The following is a 16,061-nucleotide window of genomic DNA, read 5'->3' on the forward strand; positions in this document are numbered from 1 at the left end:
TTTTGTATTGGGTAAAATTGGGTAAACACAACGATGGTTCGTTATGAACCTTTGGGTCATGTGACCCGAAGGCAGCACAAGGGTTAAACATGCACCAGCTGAGAGATTTCAAGTTGAACATAATGCTGTGAAAATATATTTTGGATGTTGCACCTACTTTCTCAACTGATGGACTGGATTAGTCAAGTAAATAACAACTATTGTATATACGTTGTTTGGGCAGTCAGTTTGGCTCTTAAGCACTATTAAAACACACATCAAGAATCGCTTTCCCTTATACCCGCAACATTTAGGAATATCGAACACTGCTATGTACTGTCCCAGTTGAATATGTGGAAGTTGCCAAGGTAGGTTGCTGTTTCCAAACTCATACTATTCAGCTATTTAACCACAAAACCTTTTTTTTTGTATGACACATTGTAATGTTACAAAATCTTCAATAATGAAATCATTAAAACTAGAAGCAAATGTTGAGATATATATGCACTAGTCATGACAACTTTGACAAATTGACATGAGTCCAAGCAAGACATGAGGAATTGTATGGACAGCCGGAGTTGAACCAGCCTGGGCAACGGCTAGGGGTTTGTATTTCGTATGTAGGCTATGAGTCATCATCATCCACCGAGCTGGTAACATGCTCAACATCTGGATTCCATCTTCTATGGTCATGTGACTCAAGGGAATTAGTGGGATTGCGGAACGCAGCGTCCCTCAGACTAGAGAAGACCAACTTCAAGTTGAACCGCAACTTCTGACACTGGAACATGCGTCTATCCTTTATTCTAGCCCTGCTCTCGTGTCTTCCAGGTAGGATGAGACGAAGTTTCGATGTTATATTTTAAGAATGTTTTGTTTTGCGGGATACTTATTTAGACACCAGACAAGTCAGGTCTTTATATTCAGGTGAGAATGTGCAAGACTTCAGCAGACCTTTGTTGTTCTGTCATTACACACGATTGATGAAGAACATGATGTTTGGATAGGTCGATTTTGAAGCGCCATATGTTCTGGAACTCCTTACTATGTTGTCTTTTCCTTACTCCCACTCATCTCTCCCACACAAAAAGTGTGCCAAAGTTCAGTGAAATGCTCACATTTTCAGCGGCAGACGAGTTTATTCTCTTTCCAAGGCAAAAACAATGATAACTGATATGGAATGTATAGCCTGTATGTCTTGGATGGGTCAAGTATCGTTTGTTGTGAAACTTTTATGTGTAAAACTATATTAAAGTCTTCTAAAAGGAGGCTGTATAAAACAATGTAAGGTTTTTATTGTCAATCTAGCTAATGAGAATTAAGTATTGTATTTTTGTCCGTGTATCGTTTTGTTTAACCTATTAAAAATGATGGCATGTGCAAGTGCAAAAAAATTATATTTAAAGAAAACGAAACCAGAAGTTCCTCCAGTGTTACCCAGGGCCCCTTAGATTGACCAACACTCTGTTCCCTTTCTTTATTATAGAAAAGGCATACGCAACTATGCTATATTTGACCTGCATTAGCTCATATCTGAAAAATCAACCACATGATTCAGTTTATTAATACCTGTTTTTTTCCCCTCTTCCCCTCCGGTAGTCTCTCTATGCATAACCACTGTGGGAGACCTGGCCGTGCTTGGGGGCCGTTCCGTCACTATCCCCTGCCACTATGAACCCCAGTATGCCGGTTATGTCAAATACTGGTGCAGGGGTCGAATGAGGGAGATCTGCACTAGCCTGGCCCGCACAGACACCCCTCGGTCCTCTGCCTCTGAAGAGCAGGTGGCCATATTTGATGACCCAGTTCAGCTTGTGTTCACTGTGACCATGAGGGAGCTGAAGGAGGATGACTCTGGGTGGTACTGGTGCGGGGTGGAGGTGGGAGGCATATGGAGCGCTGATGTTGCGGCCTCCCTGCATGTCGATGTTGTTCATGGTGAGTAATTGGACCCTAACAAGTTGTTTCGGGTTAAGTATAACTATGACACTATAGCAAATCACTTATCAGAAAAAGTACTTCTAGTTGGAATTTCTTGCATTGGTGTAGGCCAAAATGTGTGCTGGTGTGTTTTGAAAGCATTGGCTTGGTTGTACAGGTATGTCAGTGGTCAACAGCAGGTTGAGTGGGGAGGAAGGGACCAGTGTCACTGTTGAATGTCAGTACAGTGAAAAATACAGGTAATGCAGCTTTACTTTCATTGTAGTACTTTAGTGTTGACAGTAAATTGTTCTCTCTACAGAAAAACTACAATTTGGTGTCAGTTTTTGTATATATAATACATATACCAAATTGTACACCAAATCCGAGATATATTTTGGCTACTATTTGGTTTAACATCAGCACATGTACCGTGATATCCACACCCAGTCGCTGTCTTGGTGTTGTAACAGAGACAGTGAGAAGAAGTGGTGCCGAAGTGGGGACTGGAGCTCGTGTCTGGTGACAGATGCTGAGTCCGGGATCTACGAGGACAAGTTGGTGGTGATCAGTGACGACAAGAAAGGAAGTTTCTCCGTCACCCTCAAGAACCTGCAGAAGAGAGACTCTGGCTGGTACTGGTGTGCTGCTGCACAGCAACAGATGTCTGTTCACATCATGGTCACCCCTCGAGTAACCACCAGTATGTGTAAGATTGGATTTAAAAGTTGCTGTTTATGAAGTGAATCAGTAAAAGTCTGTTTTCACGATGGTATTTTGCGCTTGTTGCGAATTCAATGTGGTGAATGTCCCACATGATAGCTTGGAGAGCCATGGAAAGCTCCTCTACAGCTGCAGTGTCTGTGAAGACATCCCCTACCAGCCAGCCCCAGTCAACCTCTCAGTATACATATGTTCCCCCACCCAAACCCATCGCTAAGGACTGGGACTATCAGAGGTACATATTCAGTGACAATGTTGAGCAAATACAGTTGTGCATCTAATACTCACATGGCTTCTCCAAATAACAGTTGATGTGTTCTCCACACTATTCTAAACCCCCTGCTAACTATTGCCTCTCAGTCTGTTGTGTTTGTTGGGGTCTTCCTCTGAGTTGTGGCTGTGTTGTAGGCACTTCATGGAATCTCCTCTGATGGTGTGTGCTGTCATTGTGATCCTGGTGGCCCTGGTGATGTTGTCCTATAAGTTGTGGAACCACTACAGTAAGGAAGGCCTGTTCTGTTCCCTCTGTCCTGACTACCTCAATATTTCTTATGTGGAAGGGGAAACAGCTTTTGGACACACTTAATTATACTTTTGGTAACCATGACACTCTCTGTCTCATTCCCAGGGAAGACACAGAGACAAAGACGGGCCATGGAAATCAAAGCAAGACTCAGTGTAAGTCCTTCAGTTTGTTGTCTGTGTCTGCCCCTAAAGATGTTGATTGCATCTCTACTTCACAGTCAAACCCAAACAAAACAATGGGTAAGTGGTTGAAATGACAAATTGATCCTTTTTCATTGATCTCTCACAGGAACATCCAGGGGATGGAGACTGGCAGAATGCCTCGGTTGTGTTTCTCAACTCTGGATCACACCAAGTATTCTGACTCCAATCTAGTTTTGGATCAATCAAAACGTTGTTAGATTGTACTGTAGATAATAACAATGATGATGATGATATGAGTTGGAAACCGCCAAGTGCAAATAAGGGCATCTTATGATTTCTAACAGCCTTTTAAACAATGTTATGAACGTACGTGTGGGTCTTTATGTTTTCGAACGACTTTTTATATATAATTTACATTTAGATTACCTTTCAAGAAAATAAATCTTTTGCTACTTTATATTGCTTTTATAAAACCGCCTTCAATGTCTTGTCTCTTCTTGACCCCCAAGGCCCCACAGTATACACCATCGCCCCCAATAAACAGAGTGTTGGGTGGATTATTGACTGTCTGAGAATCTTCTTACCCACATATACTTCACAAAATAACCTTGTGCTTGTGGATAAAATAAATAACTGTGTATGTGTTCATGTGTGGAGTGGGCGTGCTTGCGACAAGGTTATCTACGCTAGGTGTGTGAGGTGTTTGTTGGCCTTGCAGCCTAAATAACCCACTTAATCATCCATAAAGAATTGTAGAGATAAAACTGCCTTGGGTCAAATACGGTAGTCTTGTGAAACCCACTGGGTGTTTGAGTAAACATTTGGGACTAGCTCATGGTTGGACCCTTAACGAACAGAAGGTTCCTAGTTCAAAAGTGTATCAGTTCTGGGTGGTGAGTAACAGCACACCTTATAATTCCAAGGTTAACTTGAGCTGGCTGGTAGAAGATATCTTTACAGACACTGCAGCTGTAGAGGACAAAATAAAAAGGGTTCTTGCTGTTGCTCCCCAATATATCAGATTCCTGCTCAAAACCACAAACCTCCAGCTTCCTTCGTTTCAGGACCTCACAGCAGTACCTTGTGCTCTAGTTGATAAAGAGATCATGGAGGAGAAAGTCCTCACCACTAGAGGTATGTCTGGAATTACATTTTTATCATAGAATGCTTGTTTTCTCCCCTCACCTTGCCCAGTAGCCAAAATCACCTACATTTTCAGTCTGTTATGCATTTAAATGTATAAAAGACTTGCCTTGTAACAAGTTAAAAGGGTTTGTGAATCCAATAGGCATTGGAATGAGTATCCATTTATACCTGGAGTGTGAATAATGAATTCTTTATGAGCTATGTTTAAACCTAATTGTTGCTTTTTTGATTATCAGATTGGAGATAATGGAGTTTATTCTTCCTCAAACGTTACATTTTTTTAAAACATTTAGTCATTTTTAGCAGACGCTCTTATCCAGAGCGACATACAGTAAGTACAGGGACATTCCCCCGAGGCAAGTAGGGTGAAGTGCCTTGCCCAAGGACACAACGTCATTTTTGCACAGCGGGGAATCAAACCGGCAACCTTCTGTTTACTAGCCCGATCCCCTAACCGCTCAGCCACCTGAACTCCCTGTTCATGTAATGACTAGTTTAGACTAGCTCAGGGGTACTATTGTGTATGAATACAACCGGCTCCAATAGGGCTCTAGATAATGCATAAATCTGGACTACAATCTGCTGGGTCCCCCAAGGATTCATGTGTTGACCTTGTTACTATACCAACTCCCAAGTAACCATGACAACCATTGAGCGCAGATGAAGGGAGTAGAAGCATCAGTTTGGACTAAAGGATTACGATGTGAATGTTTTGTAGCATTAGCGAAGAAGGAAAAAACATAAAATCGTATTTTCTTCCTGAAATATTTAAATAGTTGTTTTCTGAACTTCATCAACTTCAACGTCAACGGGTTGAATCTAATAAATCTAATTATGAAAACACATAATTACAGGAATAGTGCTTGGAAAATGAATTTATGTAACAGTATTTAAGAAAATACTAATAAGGAATATACCAGACAGGAATTCACCTGTATATATGGAAATCAGGAATACAAAAAGTATTAAAGATATACTGTTGCATTAATATAAATCTTACCCCTCACAGCCACTCATTTATGGACCAGTGCTTTCATTGTATTGATTGACAGCATTGTGTAATTATACACATTTCTTTTTTCGTTTTTTGAGAAATGGAACAATACATTCCAGTACACTCCAGTCCAGTACACTCCAGTCCAGTACACTCCAGTCCAGTACACTCCAGTACAGTACGCTCAGTACTTTACGGTGAAGAACAACACATTTAGAAATGAGAGAACAGTAACACAAACAGAATTATACAGTACATGGGTACAAAATAGTATATCACTTTTCCAAAGACCTCACAATACCTACTGTTCATTTATGGTTTTGTTTACAATGTTCCACTAAATATGACAATTGACAACAATGACAACAATGTTGTTGTGCAATCCATGTCTAATATGTCCAAATCTCTAATGTAGATAATGTGTATTTGCTAAATATTTCTACAGTAGTATGTTTTCAGTGGAAATACAAAATACATGTCTCTCCATAGTCCTCCATGATCGCTAATCAACCAGTCCAGCATGAGACCTCCATACAGCCTCAGGGCTGGATAACACATTGAAACACTTGGCACAATGTCTCTCTCTCCAGGAATTCATCGCCTCAATCGAGCACAACTAACACCTGCTCCTCCTTTAGCCAATCAGCTCTCAACAGTGGATCTCGTAGGCAACCTGCGTGTCAAACAGCAGACTCTGATTGATGAGCATTCCCTCCGGGTCTACGGGGGGACCCTCACCTCCCTCGGCAGGGTTCCTTCGTGGCCCCATCCCCCCTAACCTGCTCAGTGTCTGCACTTGCAGCTCCTGGTGCTCCAACAGAGCCTCCTTCAGCCCCCCGTGGCCAAAGCCACTCAGCATGGTGAAGGCTGGCTCCGGCGACAAGACAGGCTTAGCACGGTTGAGAACGAACATCTCGTGGCCCTGCTCGTCGCGGTACTCCTCCAGCTGGGCGAAGGTGGTGGGGCCGTCGGAGTAGTCGTTGACATACAGGATGCTCTCCTCCTTGCTGCCGCAGAAGCCCCCGCCCTCCTCTTTCCTGCGCTGCTGGTGGCGGGCGTAGATCATGACGAGGAGGAGAAGAGCGGTGAGCGCCAACAATGAGATGCCCATGGCGATCGCTGTCTGGGTGGCTGAGCCCAAGGCATTGAAGTCCATGCTTTCTAGCTCATACAGAGGCTCCTGGCTCACATCCACAACCTCTGGGTGGTAGATGGAGGAAGAGGAAGAGGGAGGGGATGAGTGCAGACGAGGCCAGAAGGCAGAATAGGAAGACGAGGAGGACATATTGACAGCCAGGTGAAAGGTCACCCTGGCCACTCCCCCAGGGTTCCAAGCCTCGCACTCATAGCGGCCGGCATGCGCCACTGTTACGTTGCTAAGGAACAACATCCCGCTGCCCATATCTGGGTCAAAGCTGTCCCGCTCTCCACCTTCCTCAGTCCCTCGCACCATCCCATGGACAGCTCCTCCATCAGCTCCATCCCTCGACTTCCTCGCTCTGGGCCGGGCGGTCACCGGCCCCCCAGCCCCAAACCGAAACAAGTCTGCCTCAGGCCCTTGCTCCTGCAACAGGCCTCGGGGGGAGAGCTGGGCCTTGCTGTGGGCGGCCTTCCTCCAGGTGACCTGGGGCTGGGGGTAGCCCGAGGCCTGACAGGAAACCCGCAGGCTCTCCCCCAGCCTCACAGTCAGATGGCTGGGCTCCATTTGCACCACGGGGGGGATGCACACCAGGCTGTTGGCCGCCACCTCCACCAGGCTGAGGTGGGAGAGGCGAGGCGGCTCCGCACAGAGCAGGCGCCGCTCGGCCGAGCTTAGCAGACGCTGGCCCTCCTCGTTAATCCAAGTACGCAGCCAAGCCAGAGCACAGTCACAGCGCCACGGGTTCTCTGGGAGAGCGGAGAAGAGTAGAGCAGAGGTTTAGGATTTTTGTCTCTTTTTATCTGATCATGTATTCTATCAGATGTCAGAATCTAAAACGAACAGTCAAACCCTAGCCACTAGTAACAGGCCCTAAACTGGCCCCTCGCACCTGTGACACGCAGCACCTGCAGGCTGACCAGAGGTCTGAGGGAGGCGGGGCCCAGGGTGCGGAGGCGGTTCCTGCCCAGGTCCAGGAGGGCCAGGGAGGACAGGCCAGACAGAGCCTCGTCCTCCAGCACCTCGATACTGTTCTCCTGCAGGTGCAACTCCTGCAGACGCTGTGAGGGGACACAGACAGCCAGGAAGGGGATGGAGAGTCAGCAGCTGTCCCTGTCACCCTGATCTCTCCCTCCTCATGACCTCAACACGTGCTCACGTCCCGTCACTGTCATGGTGCTTGGCATTACATTCTAGCACAGAGGAAGTGCTCTGAGGAAGCCAGTCATTCAGCCCAATCCCCTGGGGCTGGGATTCGAGGCTCACATTGAGCTTCACACTGTCTTTTTACCCCGACCTCAGTGTATTCACATCATTTATTAATAGCGGCCTGATGTATTTAAAAGAAAAATAATGAGGGGCACATTATTCATTATCATTATCATCATCTTGATCATCATCATAACAATTGTCATATTGATAATGATAATGATAATCATCATCCACATCATCAACCTCATGATCCCAGCCAGACAGTCTAACCTGCAGGCCTCTGAAGGTGTGGTCCTGAAGCAGCGTGATCTGGTTCCCAGCCAGGTAGAGGATCCGAAGGTGCTCCAGGCCCCTGAACATGTCTGCTGTGACCAGGTGGATGAGGTTCCCATTGAGGGCCAGCTCCAGCAGCTGTCCCTGGCTGAGGAAGGCCCCATGCTCCAGGGCTGAGATGCTGTTGTTCTGGAGGTACAGGTAGTGAAGAAAGCCCAGCCTGGACAGGTCCTGCAGACGGACCTGGACGATGGCATTGTCCTGGAGGAAGATGGTCTGGAGGGGGGGGGGAGAATTACATTGAGACAATGTAAGACTATTCTCTGGTTAACGCATTATCATACCTGCTTAAGCCACAAGTAAACATGTTATTGTTGAGCTTTTGAAGAAGAGTGCTACTTAGATAATGCAACCTGTTAATGGGAATTGTTGTGTAAAATGCATAATGTATTCCATCCTTTATCATGCTCTATTTGTTGATGATATCACAGTTTCAAACCCAGCAGAGAAGAGGCTCAATTTGTATAGAATGAGTTACAGAGGTCAACAGAACAATTTACGCAGTCGTCTCCTAATGAATATGCATGATCCTGCAGTAATGCTGGGGGTCTGACCCTGAGACAACATTAGCATAACGGCTGAGGGCTTCTAAATAGAGGATTATTGTGCAAGCAATTGCTTTTCGGAAGAAATCGTTCATTAACTCACTATCAGGACATTAGCCCGTGGTTTGCATGGATCTCATCAATTAACTGAGCAGTTGTTTTGGTTTATCAGGATGCATTTGAAGCCCTCTGTGACATTGCTTGTAACAAAGGGCTATACAAATTAAAAATTATTCAACTTTGATTTATGTAATGGGAGGGACTCCAAGGAAATCAAGCGATCGAACATAATAGCTGTGGTCAGCTAGTGTCATCCTAAACTCTTAGTATGAACCGTGGGATAGGCTAACTGACCTGAGTGAATGCAGGGATCCCCTGTGGGATCTCTTTGACTCCCAGAGATCCACACTCCACAGTGAGGCTGTAGCAGCGACAGCTGGAGGGGCAGCCCAGCGAGGGGAGGGGCAGCAGGGCCAGCAGGGCCAGAGCCAGCCTGGGGAACCGGAGGACAACCATCGTCTCACTCTCCCTCTCTCTCTCTCTCTCTCTCTCTCTCTCTCTCTCTCTCTCTCTCTCTCTCTCTCTCTCTCTCTCTCTCTCTCTCCCTCTCTCTCTCTCTCTCTCTCTCCCTCTCTCTCTCTCTCTCTCTCTCTCTCTCTCTCTCACACACACACACCCGCGTGTGCTCCCTGGTGCACGTGAGGAGCCCTGGGAAACAACAGAGAACCTGGGAGGAGGAGAGGAGGAAAATACAGCAGAGATCAAAGTTTGCCTTCGTTAGCGTACCCCTGAGTGATACAGACCCATGATGAGGCCTTCAGGGAAACTGGATGTTAGCATATCATCACAGACTTTGGATTATGAGAAGAGGTGATTAAGAATTAACCAATTTATCAACAAGGTCTCTACTTTACATGTCAATTGGTCTATTCAGTGAATGTCTGCTGTTTCTTTTGTGGGTTTCTGTTCATTAAATATAAGAGACGTGTCGGTTTCCTTAAGGGCCTCTCTCTTCTTTTCTCTCTCTCACTCAGACATACACACACATTTGCACACATACAGACACATATATACACATACAGCACACCCACATTGTATAACAGAGAATTTAACATTTGTTTGAACCCCTATCCTCTAAATTCCCTTTTTTCAAAACAAAGCTCCAAAGATTAAAAGGGCAATAATCATTTGATCTAAAAACAGTTTTTTCTTCACTAAGCTCAAAAGCAATCTGAGTCTTTAATTATAGCATGAAGCATTGAGCTACTTCTACTACTTCATGTGCCTGGGTCTACATAGCCAGAGGGGATTTCCTCTGGATTCACCAGAAAGACTTCATCATTTAAAGACAGCATTGCAATATTCCAATATAGCTTAGAAGCAGTCAGAAGGTTTTTTGAGCATTGGAATGCATAAATCATTCTGTTGTAATCACTGCTGTGAAAGGGAATATAGGGATTTACTGACAGTTGGTTTCAGGATGCTCATTTCGTAAGACTCAGAGGTATGTCTTCAAATAGAATTGAGACGAACATAATGTTTCTCATTTGTCTTTCCTAAACAAACCTTAGCATCCATCTTAGTGACAGCCCCGCCACCTTAACCAAAGTCTAGGCATATCTTTCACCTCATTTTGATGTCGCTGCAGCTGTCGAAAGCCATTGTTTTAAGTAGAGAAGCATCTGTCACGCATTATGAAGCATCGAGCCATCAGCACAGTTCACATGTGACTTGGTCTCAACATTACAAACTGTACATGTTGTATGCATGTGTTCACACTCACGGTTGGCCTTTTCCACAATAACTCCCAGTTCCACTGGCTTTGTGTGACATTTTCCTTGGTCTACATGAGATTTATCTCGTGAGAGGCCAACTTGTTAATTTCATTTGATGTAATCCTCTCTCAAAACACGCATAATCTGCAGAATCAGATGCTCGTTAGGTAAGCAGCTCTAGAGCGTGGATGTTTACTGTGGTAACTATTTAGTTTGGTGTAGAAAAAAGGGGTCATCAACAAATCTTTGTTTATATAGTTTACTGTTTTTGTATCTTTTAAATGAGAAATGAGAAGTGCATGACCTTATTGTTTGTAGATTGCATGTGAACTTGTCGATATGAGACCCCCAACAGGGACATTGAGTATTAGCAGTGTTTATAGCAGGTGGGGATGGCAACAGTGAATGTTTATGTTGTTTTTCTGGGACATTATGGGGCTGTGTTTATTCACAGGGGTTTTAACAATGTAATCATTTTGAAACCCAACTGTGATCCATATTACCATATCCCTTACGACACTAACACATGTATATTTCATGACATGGTGATAACCATTGTCATTGAGTGTATAAAATGTATAGTGAAGTGAAACAGGAAGAGTTTATATTAGTATACTGGATCTCTGGGCTATAATCATCAAAACTGTTACCTTACTCATCAAAAAATGTATGCCAAACACTTTTGGCATGCATGGTGTTCCAAGAATTTGAGTGATGTGTGTGTCAAAGAAAGAGAAAATGAGACCGAAAAAGCTGGAGGGGAAAAGTTCAAATCTGGACCCAATGTTCATTTCAACAGAGCCTGTCTTATCACGTTGTTATGGAAACGGCTGTGATGTTTGGCGCCTGAAGACCATCAAGGTCTTACAGCTAGTGTTAGGGTAACAGCCCCCAGAAATAGAGGCTGTCATTTACCCCGCTTTCTCTCTCAATCACCCTTTCTCACCTTTCTCACTCCATGTCTATCATTCACTCTTTCCTTTCCTATTGGTCTACCTCCATCCCTGTGTCATTTCCACTCTCCCTTTACCATTCTGACCTCCTTCGTCTCTCATCATTTGTCCTTCCCCTCTGACTGACAGGTGCTAAATTACCTCTCTCAATGCGCCCCTGTCCACAAATAGAGTGAGGCCACTGTAAACCAACCATGACACAATGACTTTGAAGGATAGGATCAGCCGCCCTCACACACACCTCCACCACCACAAACAGACAAATGAGAAAACACATGTATGCCCACAAACACACACACAGATGTGAATCAGTGTCTGTGTTTGGGAAGAGATGCCCAGCTCAGTTAATAAACCTGCATTGATTTCCTTATATTTCCACCACTGGTCTGTGCAGCAGAGCCTCACTACAATTGATTTTTTGAAACACATACAGAGGGTATAATCAGGGTCTCTCTCACTTTTAGTGTGTGTGTGACTCTTTATGTGTGTGTGTGTGTGTTTGCAGGGCTCACAGGCCCCCCAGGCAGAATGAGTCTCAAAGGCAGCAGCAGTCTAATAACTCCATGCCACTGCTCCCAAAGGAAAAATTTGACTGAAATACTGGCCCTGGACACCAGGCATAACAGACTAACAAAGGTACAGTATACTTATTATGTTTAGGAGTATGGATCTCCTGCAAATTGTCACACACAGAGGTAAGCACATGCAGTTGTCCAAATCAACATATGAATCAGAGACCTATTTTGCTGCAAGAAATGTCACAGCTCTTGGGTCAATAGATCATCAGAAATAGGATATCTATCAAGACTACTGTACATCTTCTTACTGATGTAATTAGGTCTATTGTTCTAGGCCACAGTTCATTGCATTGTTCAATTGTATACCTTTGGATGCAGTTTTTATTATTATTTGTTTAAATTATTCACTAGAAAGGATACACTATGAAATCAAAAGGAAAAGAGTAAGGTGTTCGTTGTCTTCGCCTGCCACAATTAAAGCTTCAGGTTATGAGTAGGCTATTTATCGTTGTCTGCTGCACGGAATCTGGCCGTGCCGGAGATGTAGCTGAGTAAAACAAACGAATCCGCTACATGACGCGAGCCCAACTCGGCTCCAAAGCCTCATGTGCAGAATACCAATTGGCAAAGCGCGCGCAATCCAGTAGAGTATAGGCTAACTCCGCAAGCTCATTTTATGACATGAGGAAATGCAATAGTAACAGTTTTCCAATTAGATGAAAATTAAGTGTGATCAAATATTGCCCTACACAGACAATTGCTGTCATTTGCGCTCATGTTTAATTGATATCAAGTCTATAAAAGTAAATAGGATCTAGACACATTGTATCCATAAGCTCTGGAATACCAAACTATGTGGAAATAAGAGATTTTTTTAAACTGCCATACTACGATTTAAAATATAAGTATATTTATCAATAGTCTACATGGCACAATAATGGACTCTGACTTTAGCTTACCTTTCAAAAATAAAACTTGAGTCTGAAATATGGGCACTTGCAGAGCGTAGGCGGTGCTGTCTTCTCTCACCTGGAAATATAAATTTGGTTCACGTGTTTAATTGATCGAAAAAGCAAAAAAACAACATTTGGGCTAGACCTTTAAGTCATCATGCCGCGGCAGTTCCGTGGTCGACTCAGCAGTGTTAATCCAGTCAAGCTATCCAGTCTTGCGCTATTGTCCCTCGATGGTAATATTTTTTTCTAACAACATTCCACGTCAATATCAATGACTTTTGAATGAGGATGACCACCCTACTTTTTAGTTTTCCTATGCCAAATCGACCCTCTCACTCCTCCCTGTATCATGGATTCAACTGTCGGTTGATCGTAACTCTCTCTTTCTCTCTCTTCCTCTTCTCTCTCTTTCGCACACGTGCCTTGTCACTCACACTTGCACACGTCCTGTTTCTGTTTTGCACAACGCCATCCTTAATTAAGCTATCGTTTATTTTGATTGGTAACATCATCCTAATCAGTTTTCAAACAATCGCTTAATTTGTTCTTCACGCAGACAGTATTTGCATAAAAGTGATGAGTCAAAAACGTTTTATTTCAGGCCAACAGAGATCAGGCTAGGTTTATAGAATATGAACGAACAATTTCAATACCATGGAGAGCGACTCGGCTTTCTTAGCACTACTTTGAAGAACATGCTCTGTTGCAGTGACCTTTTGCCTGTCATAACATGCCTGATCATATACGGAGCACAGGGAAGACAAATGCCTGTTTAAATCCATCTATTTCTATATAATCAAGGATGTCACATCATGTCAGTGTTTATTCAAGATCTTTATATGCACAACCATCAACTGCTAAGGCTGCATTCAATTTCACTGTCCAGGAAATGGAATTTGTAAGGATATGGTCCAATGAATTTTAACCAGGGTTCGCTTCCATTTCCTATCCATACCTATTCAGAGTGTAGGTTAATGGCATCATGTTGTCATGACAACATGTTTTTTTTCCTGATGAAACTGTCAGGTGTCTCTATAATCATATGAGCTTTGAATAATCACGTGCCACATTGTGTTGGTATCAAGCTCAGGCCTGTGTGTGTATTCTGTGTGGAATATTAGGCGTAGTTAAAAAATTCCCATCTCTTTGACTCTTTCGATCTTTATGCAAACATTTTAGCTGCATCAACCTTAGTGAAGTGGACATGGCATAGCAGCTGACCCATTTAATGTCAGTGTGCTTTTGTGTGCATCAGTACAAGCATGCATGTGTGTGGTTTCTTTGTGTGTTTATGCATGCTTGTGAGTGTATGTTTGTGTACACAGACATATATACATGTTTAACAATCTCCTGGTTTCCCTGTGGGGCAGCTTCACGGATCCATGTCGAACCACATCAGTATAATTAACATCGGTCTGGAGAAGCATGGGGGCCTCTTCTACACAGACACTAATGGGCCACAAATGTTTTGTTGGTGCGTCTAACCCATCGCAAAAAGATCTATTCCAAACAATTACAAGTATTTTGACGCAAAAAGGAATAATCACACTTGCGTCATCTATCTACCTCTATGTCTGAATTTCTTTGGGATATTTGACAGAATCATGGTGTCTCTTTCCCACAGGAGAGGATGCCGTCTGAAACACTGGATCAAGGCACCACACATGGAACGCCGTGCCACGTAGGGTAATGAGATTTTTTTTCAGCCTTAATACATGAAAGAATATGTTTTGACAGTAAACAAACCAGTCAGTGTGACTGACAGATGCTTTCTATCGCTAATCGCTGAGAGGATTCTGATAGAGATGGAATGCAGGCTAAGAGAGTATTACGCCCCAGTACCTTCAAAATACACATGCACATTCTACATATACGCCCACACACATTTTACACGGTGCACACACATACATAGTACACACAGACACACATTTTACACGGTGCACACACATACATAGTACACACAGACACACATTTTACACACTAAGACTGCCTACAAATCCTTGTCTACCGTCCTTTCACACAACGACAGCTGTCGAGTCTACACCCAGCTTGAGGTCAGTGAATAAAGAGATTATACTGATCTGCAGTGCATGCTCGTACAATGGAGATGTCATGGACAGACACAGACAGTACGTGCAGACATGAAACATGACAGACACAAATGTCAGTGTACAAATGGACATACACACACCGTGATGGCACATAGTAACACATGACTAAGACACACACACATGCACACACACACACACACACACACACACAGAGAGAGACCAAGAGACCAGCAATCAATGTAGACCTTGCCCTGTTCCCGACTTCCAGGATATCCCCAGTTGCCTTTTCATCAGTGATTTCTCTGAAAGTTCATTACTATTGCAGACGCATTTCGTGCTGTTGCACCACAATCAATACTCTTCCATTAAGGTGATGAACAGCCCGTCTTCAGTGTTCCCTTGTGAAGACAGATTCTCCGGCATCGGGAATCCAAATCAGTCAGTGGACACAAGCCCGGCTGAGGCTATGCCAAATGCTGAGAGAGATTTACTATTCAGGCCGACATATTTTCCATATCCTCCTTTGGACAAATATGATATTGCATTTTCCTCCCTTAGTCAAGGGATTGTTTACTTTAGGCCTGCACATCAGATAATCTAAAAGCTTACAATTATTATAATCATCTGTGTTTGTTTGTGTGTGTGTGTGTGTGTGTATGTGTGTGTGTGTGTGTGTGTGTGTGTGTGTGTGTGTGTGTAGCCATTGTGGATGGATATTTGTATTGAGTGTGTGGCAGAGATGCTGTAAATTCCAGGCACAACTGTGGAAAAACTGTAACAGGTCAGACCATCAGTTGGATCCTCTATGACTTCCTTCATCCATGTACTTAAAATTAACATGAGAAGAGACAACCGAAATGTATTTTACAAAACATTTGTTCACCTGTTGAATCCAAGTCTTGTCTTTAGCACCATCTAGTGACCAAAACTGAAAAAGATTTAAATAAATAATAGTACCTTACATTATCTGTGTAATCCTCATTTATCGGTTAATCATAGACCTTACACACAAATAATACACATGACAAATTGGAAGGACATGACTTGTAAACCTAGGTATGGAGATGCATTGGGAATGTTTGTGGTGAGGAGGAATATCATCTGCAAACTTCAATAGTTGGACGAATTAGGCCTATTCGTCAAATAGGT

The 16,061-nt window shown here is 43.5% G+C and overlaps 2 protein-coding genes across 3 annotated transcripts; one reads left to right on the forward strand and one right to left on the reverse strand.

Annotated features, from left to right (window-relative positions):
* The first annotated feature begins 620 nt into the window (after positions 1 to 620).
* On the forward strand, positions 621 to 3,853 carry pigr (polymeric immunoglobulin receptor). Of its 2 annotated transcripts, none has more exons than XM_062482101.1 (8): positions 621 to 810; positions 1,579 to 1,917; positions 2,078 to 2,159; positions 2,373 to 2,608; positions 2,722 to 2,857; positions 3,031 to 3,122; positions 3,251 to 3,300; positions 3,437 to 3,853. In XM_062482101.1, exons 1-8 carry the CDS (start codon positions 768 to 770, stop codon positions 3,509 to 3,511), a joined length of 1,053 nt encoding a protein of 350 aa, XP_062338085.1. In that variant the 5' UTR covers positions 621 to 767; the 3' UTR covers positions 3,512 to 3,853. The 2 variants fall into 2 exon arrangements, with proteins under 2 accessions (XP_062338085.1, XP_062338086.1); XM_062482102.1 differs by having other exon boundaries at positions 2,373 to 2,602.
* Positions 3,854 to 5,294: 1,441 nt separating this feature from the next.
* On the reverse strand, positions 5,295 to 13,248 carry lrrc24 (leucine rich repeat containing 24). The gene is made up of 5 exons (XM_062481218.1): positions 12,865 to 13,248; positions 9,014 to 9,386; positions 8,052 to 8,330; positions 7,462 to 7,630; positions 5,295 to 7,318 (listed from the first exon to the last, which is right to left on the reverse strand). The coding sequence occupies exons 2-5, from the start codon at positions 9,173 to 9,175 to the stop codon at positions 6,081 to 6,083; spliced, it is 1,848 nt and encodes a 615-aa protein (XP_062337202.1). The 5' UTR covers positions 9,176 to 9,386; positions 12,865 to 13,248; the 3' UTR covers positions 5,295 to 6,080.
* Positions 13,249 to 16,061: the final 2,813 nt, after the last annotated feature.

Source organism: Osmerus eperlanus, chromosome 16 (assembly GCF_963692335.1).
Source record: "Osmerus eperlanus chromosome 16, fOsmEpe2.1, whole genome shotgun sequence".
NCBI lineage: Eukaryota > Metazoa > Chordata > Actinopteri > Osmeriformes > Osmeridae > Osmerus > Osmerus eperlanus.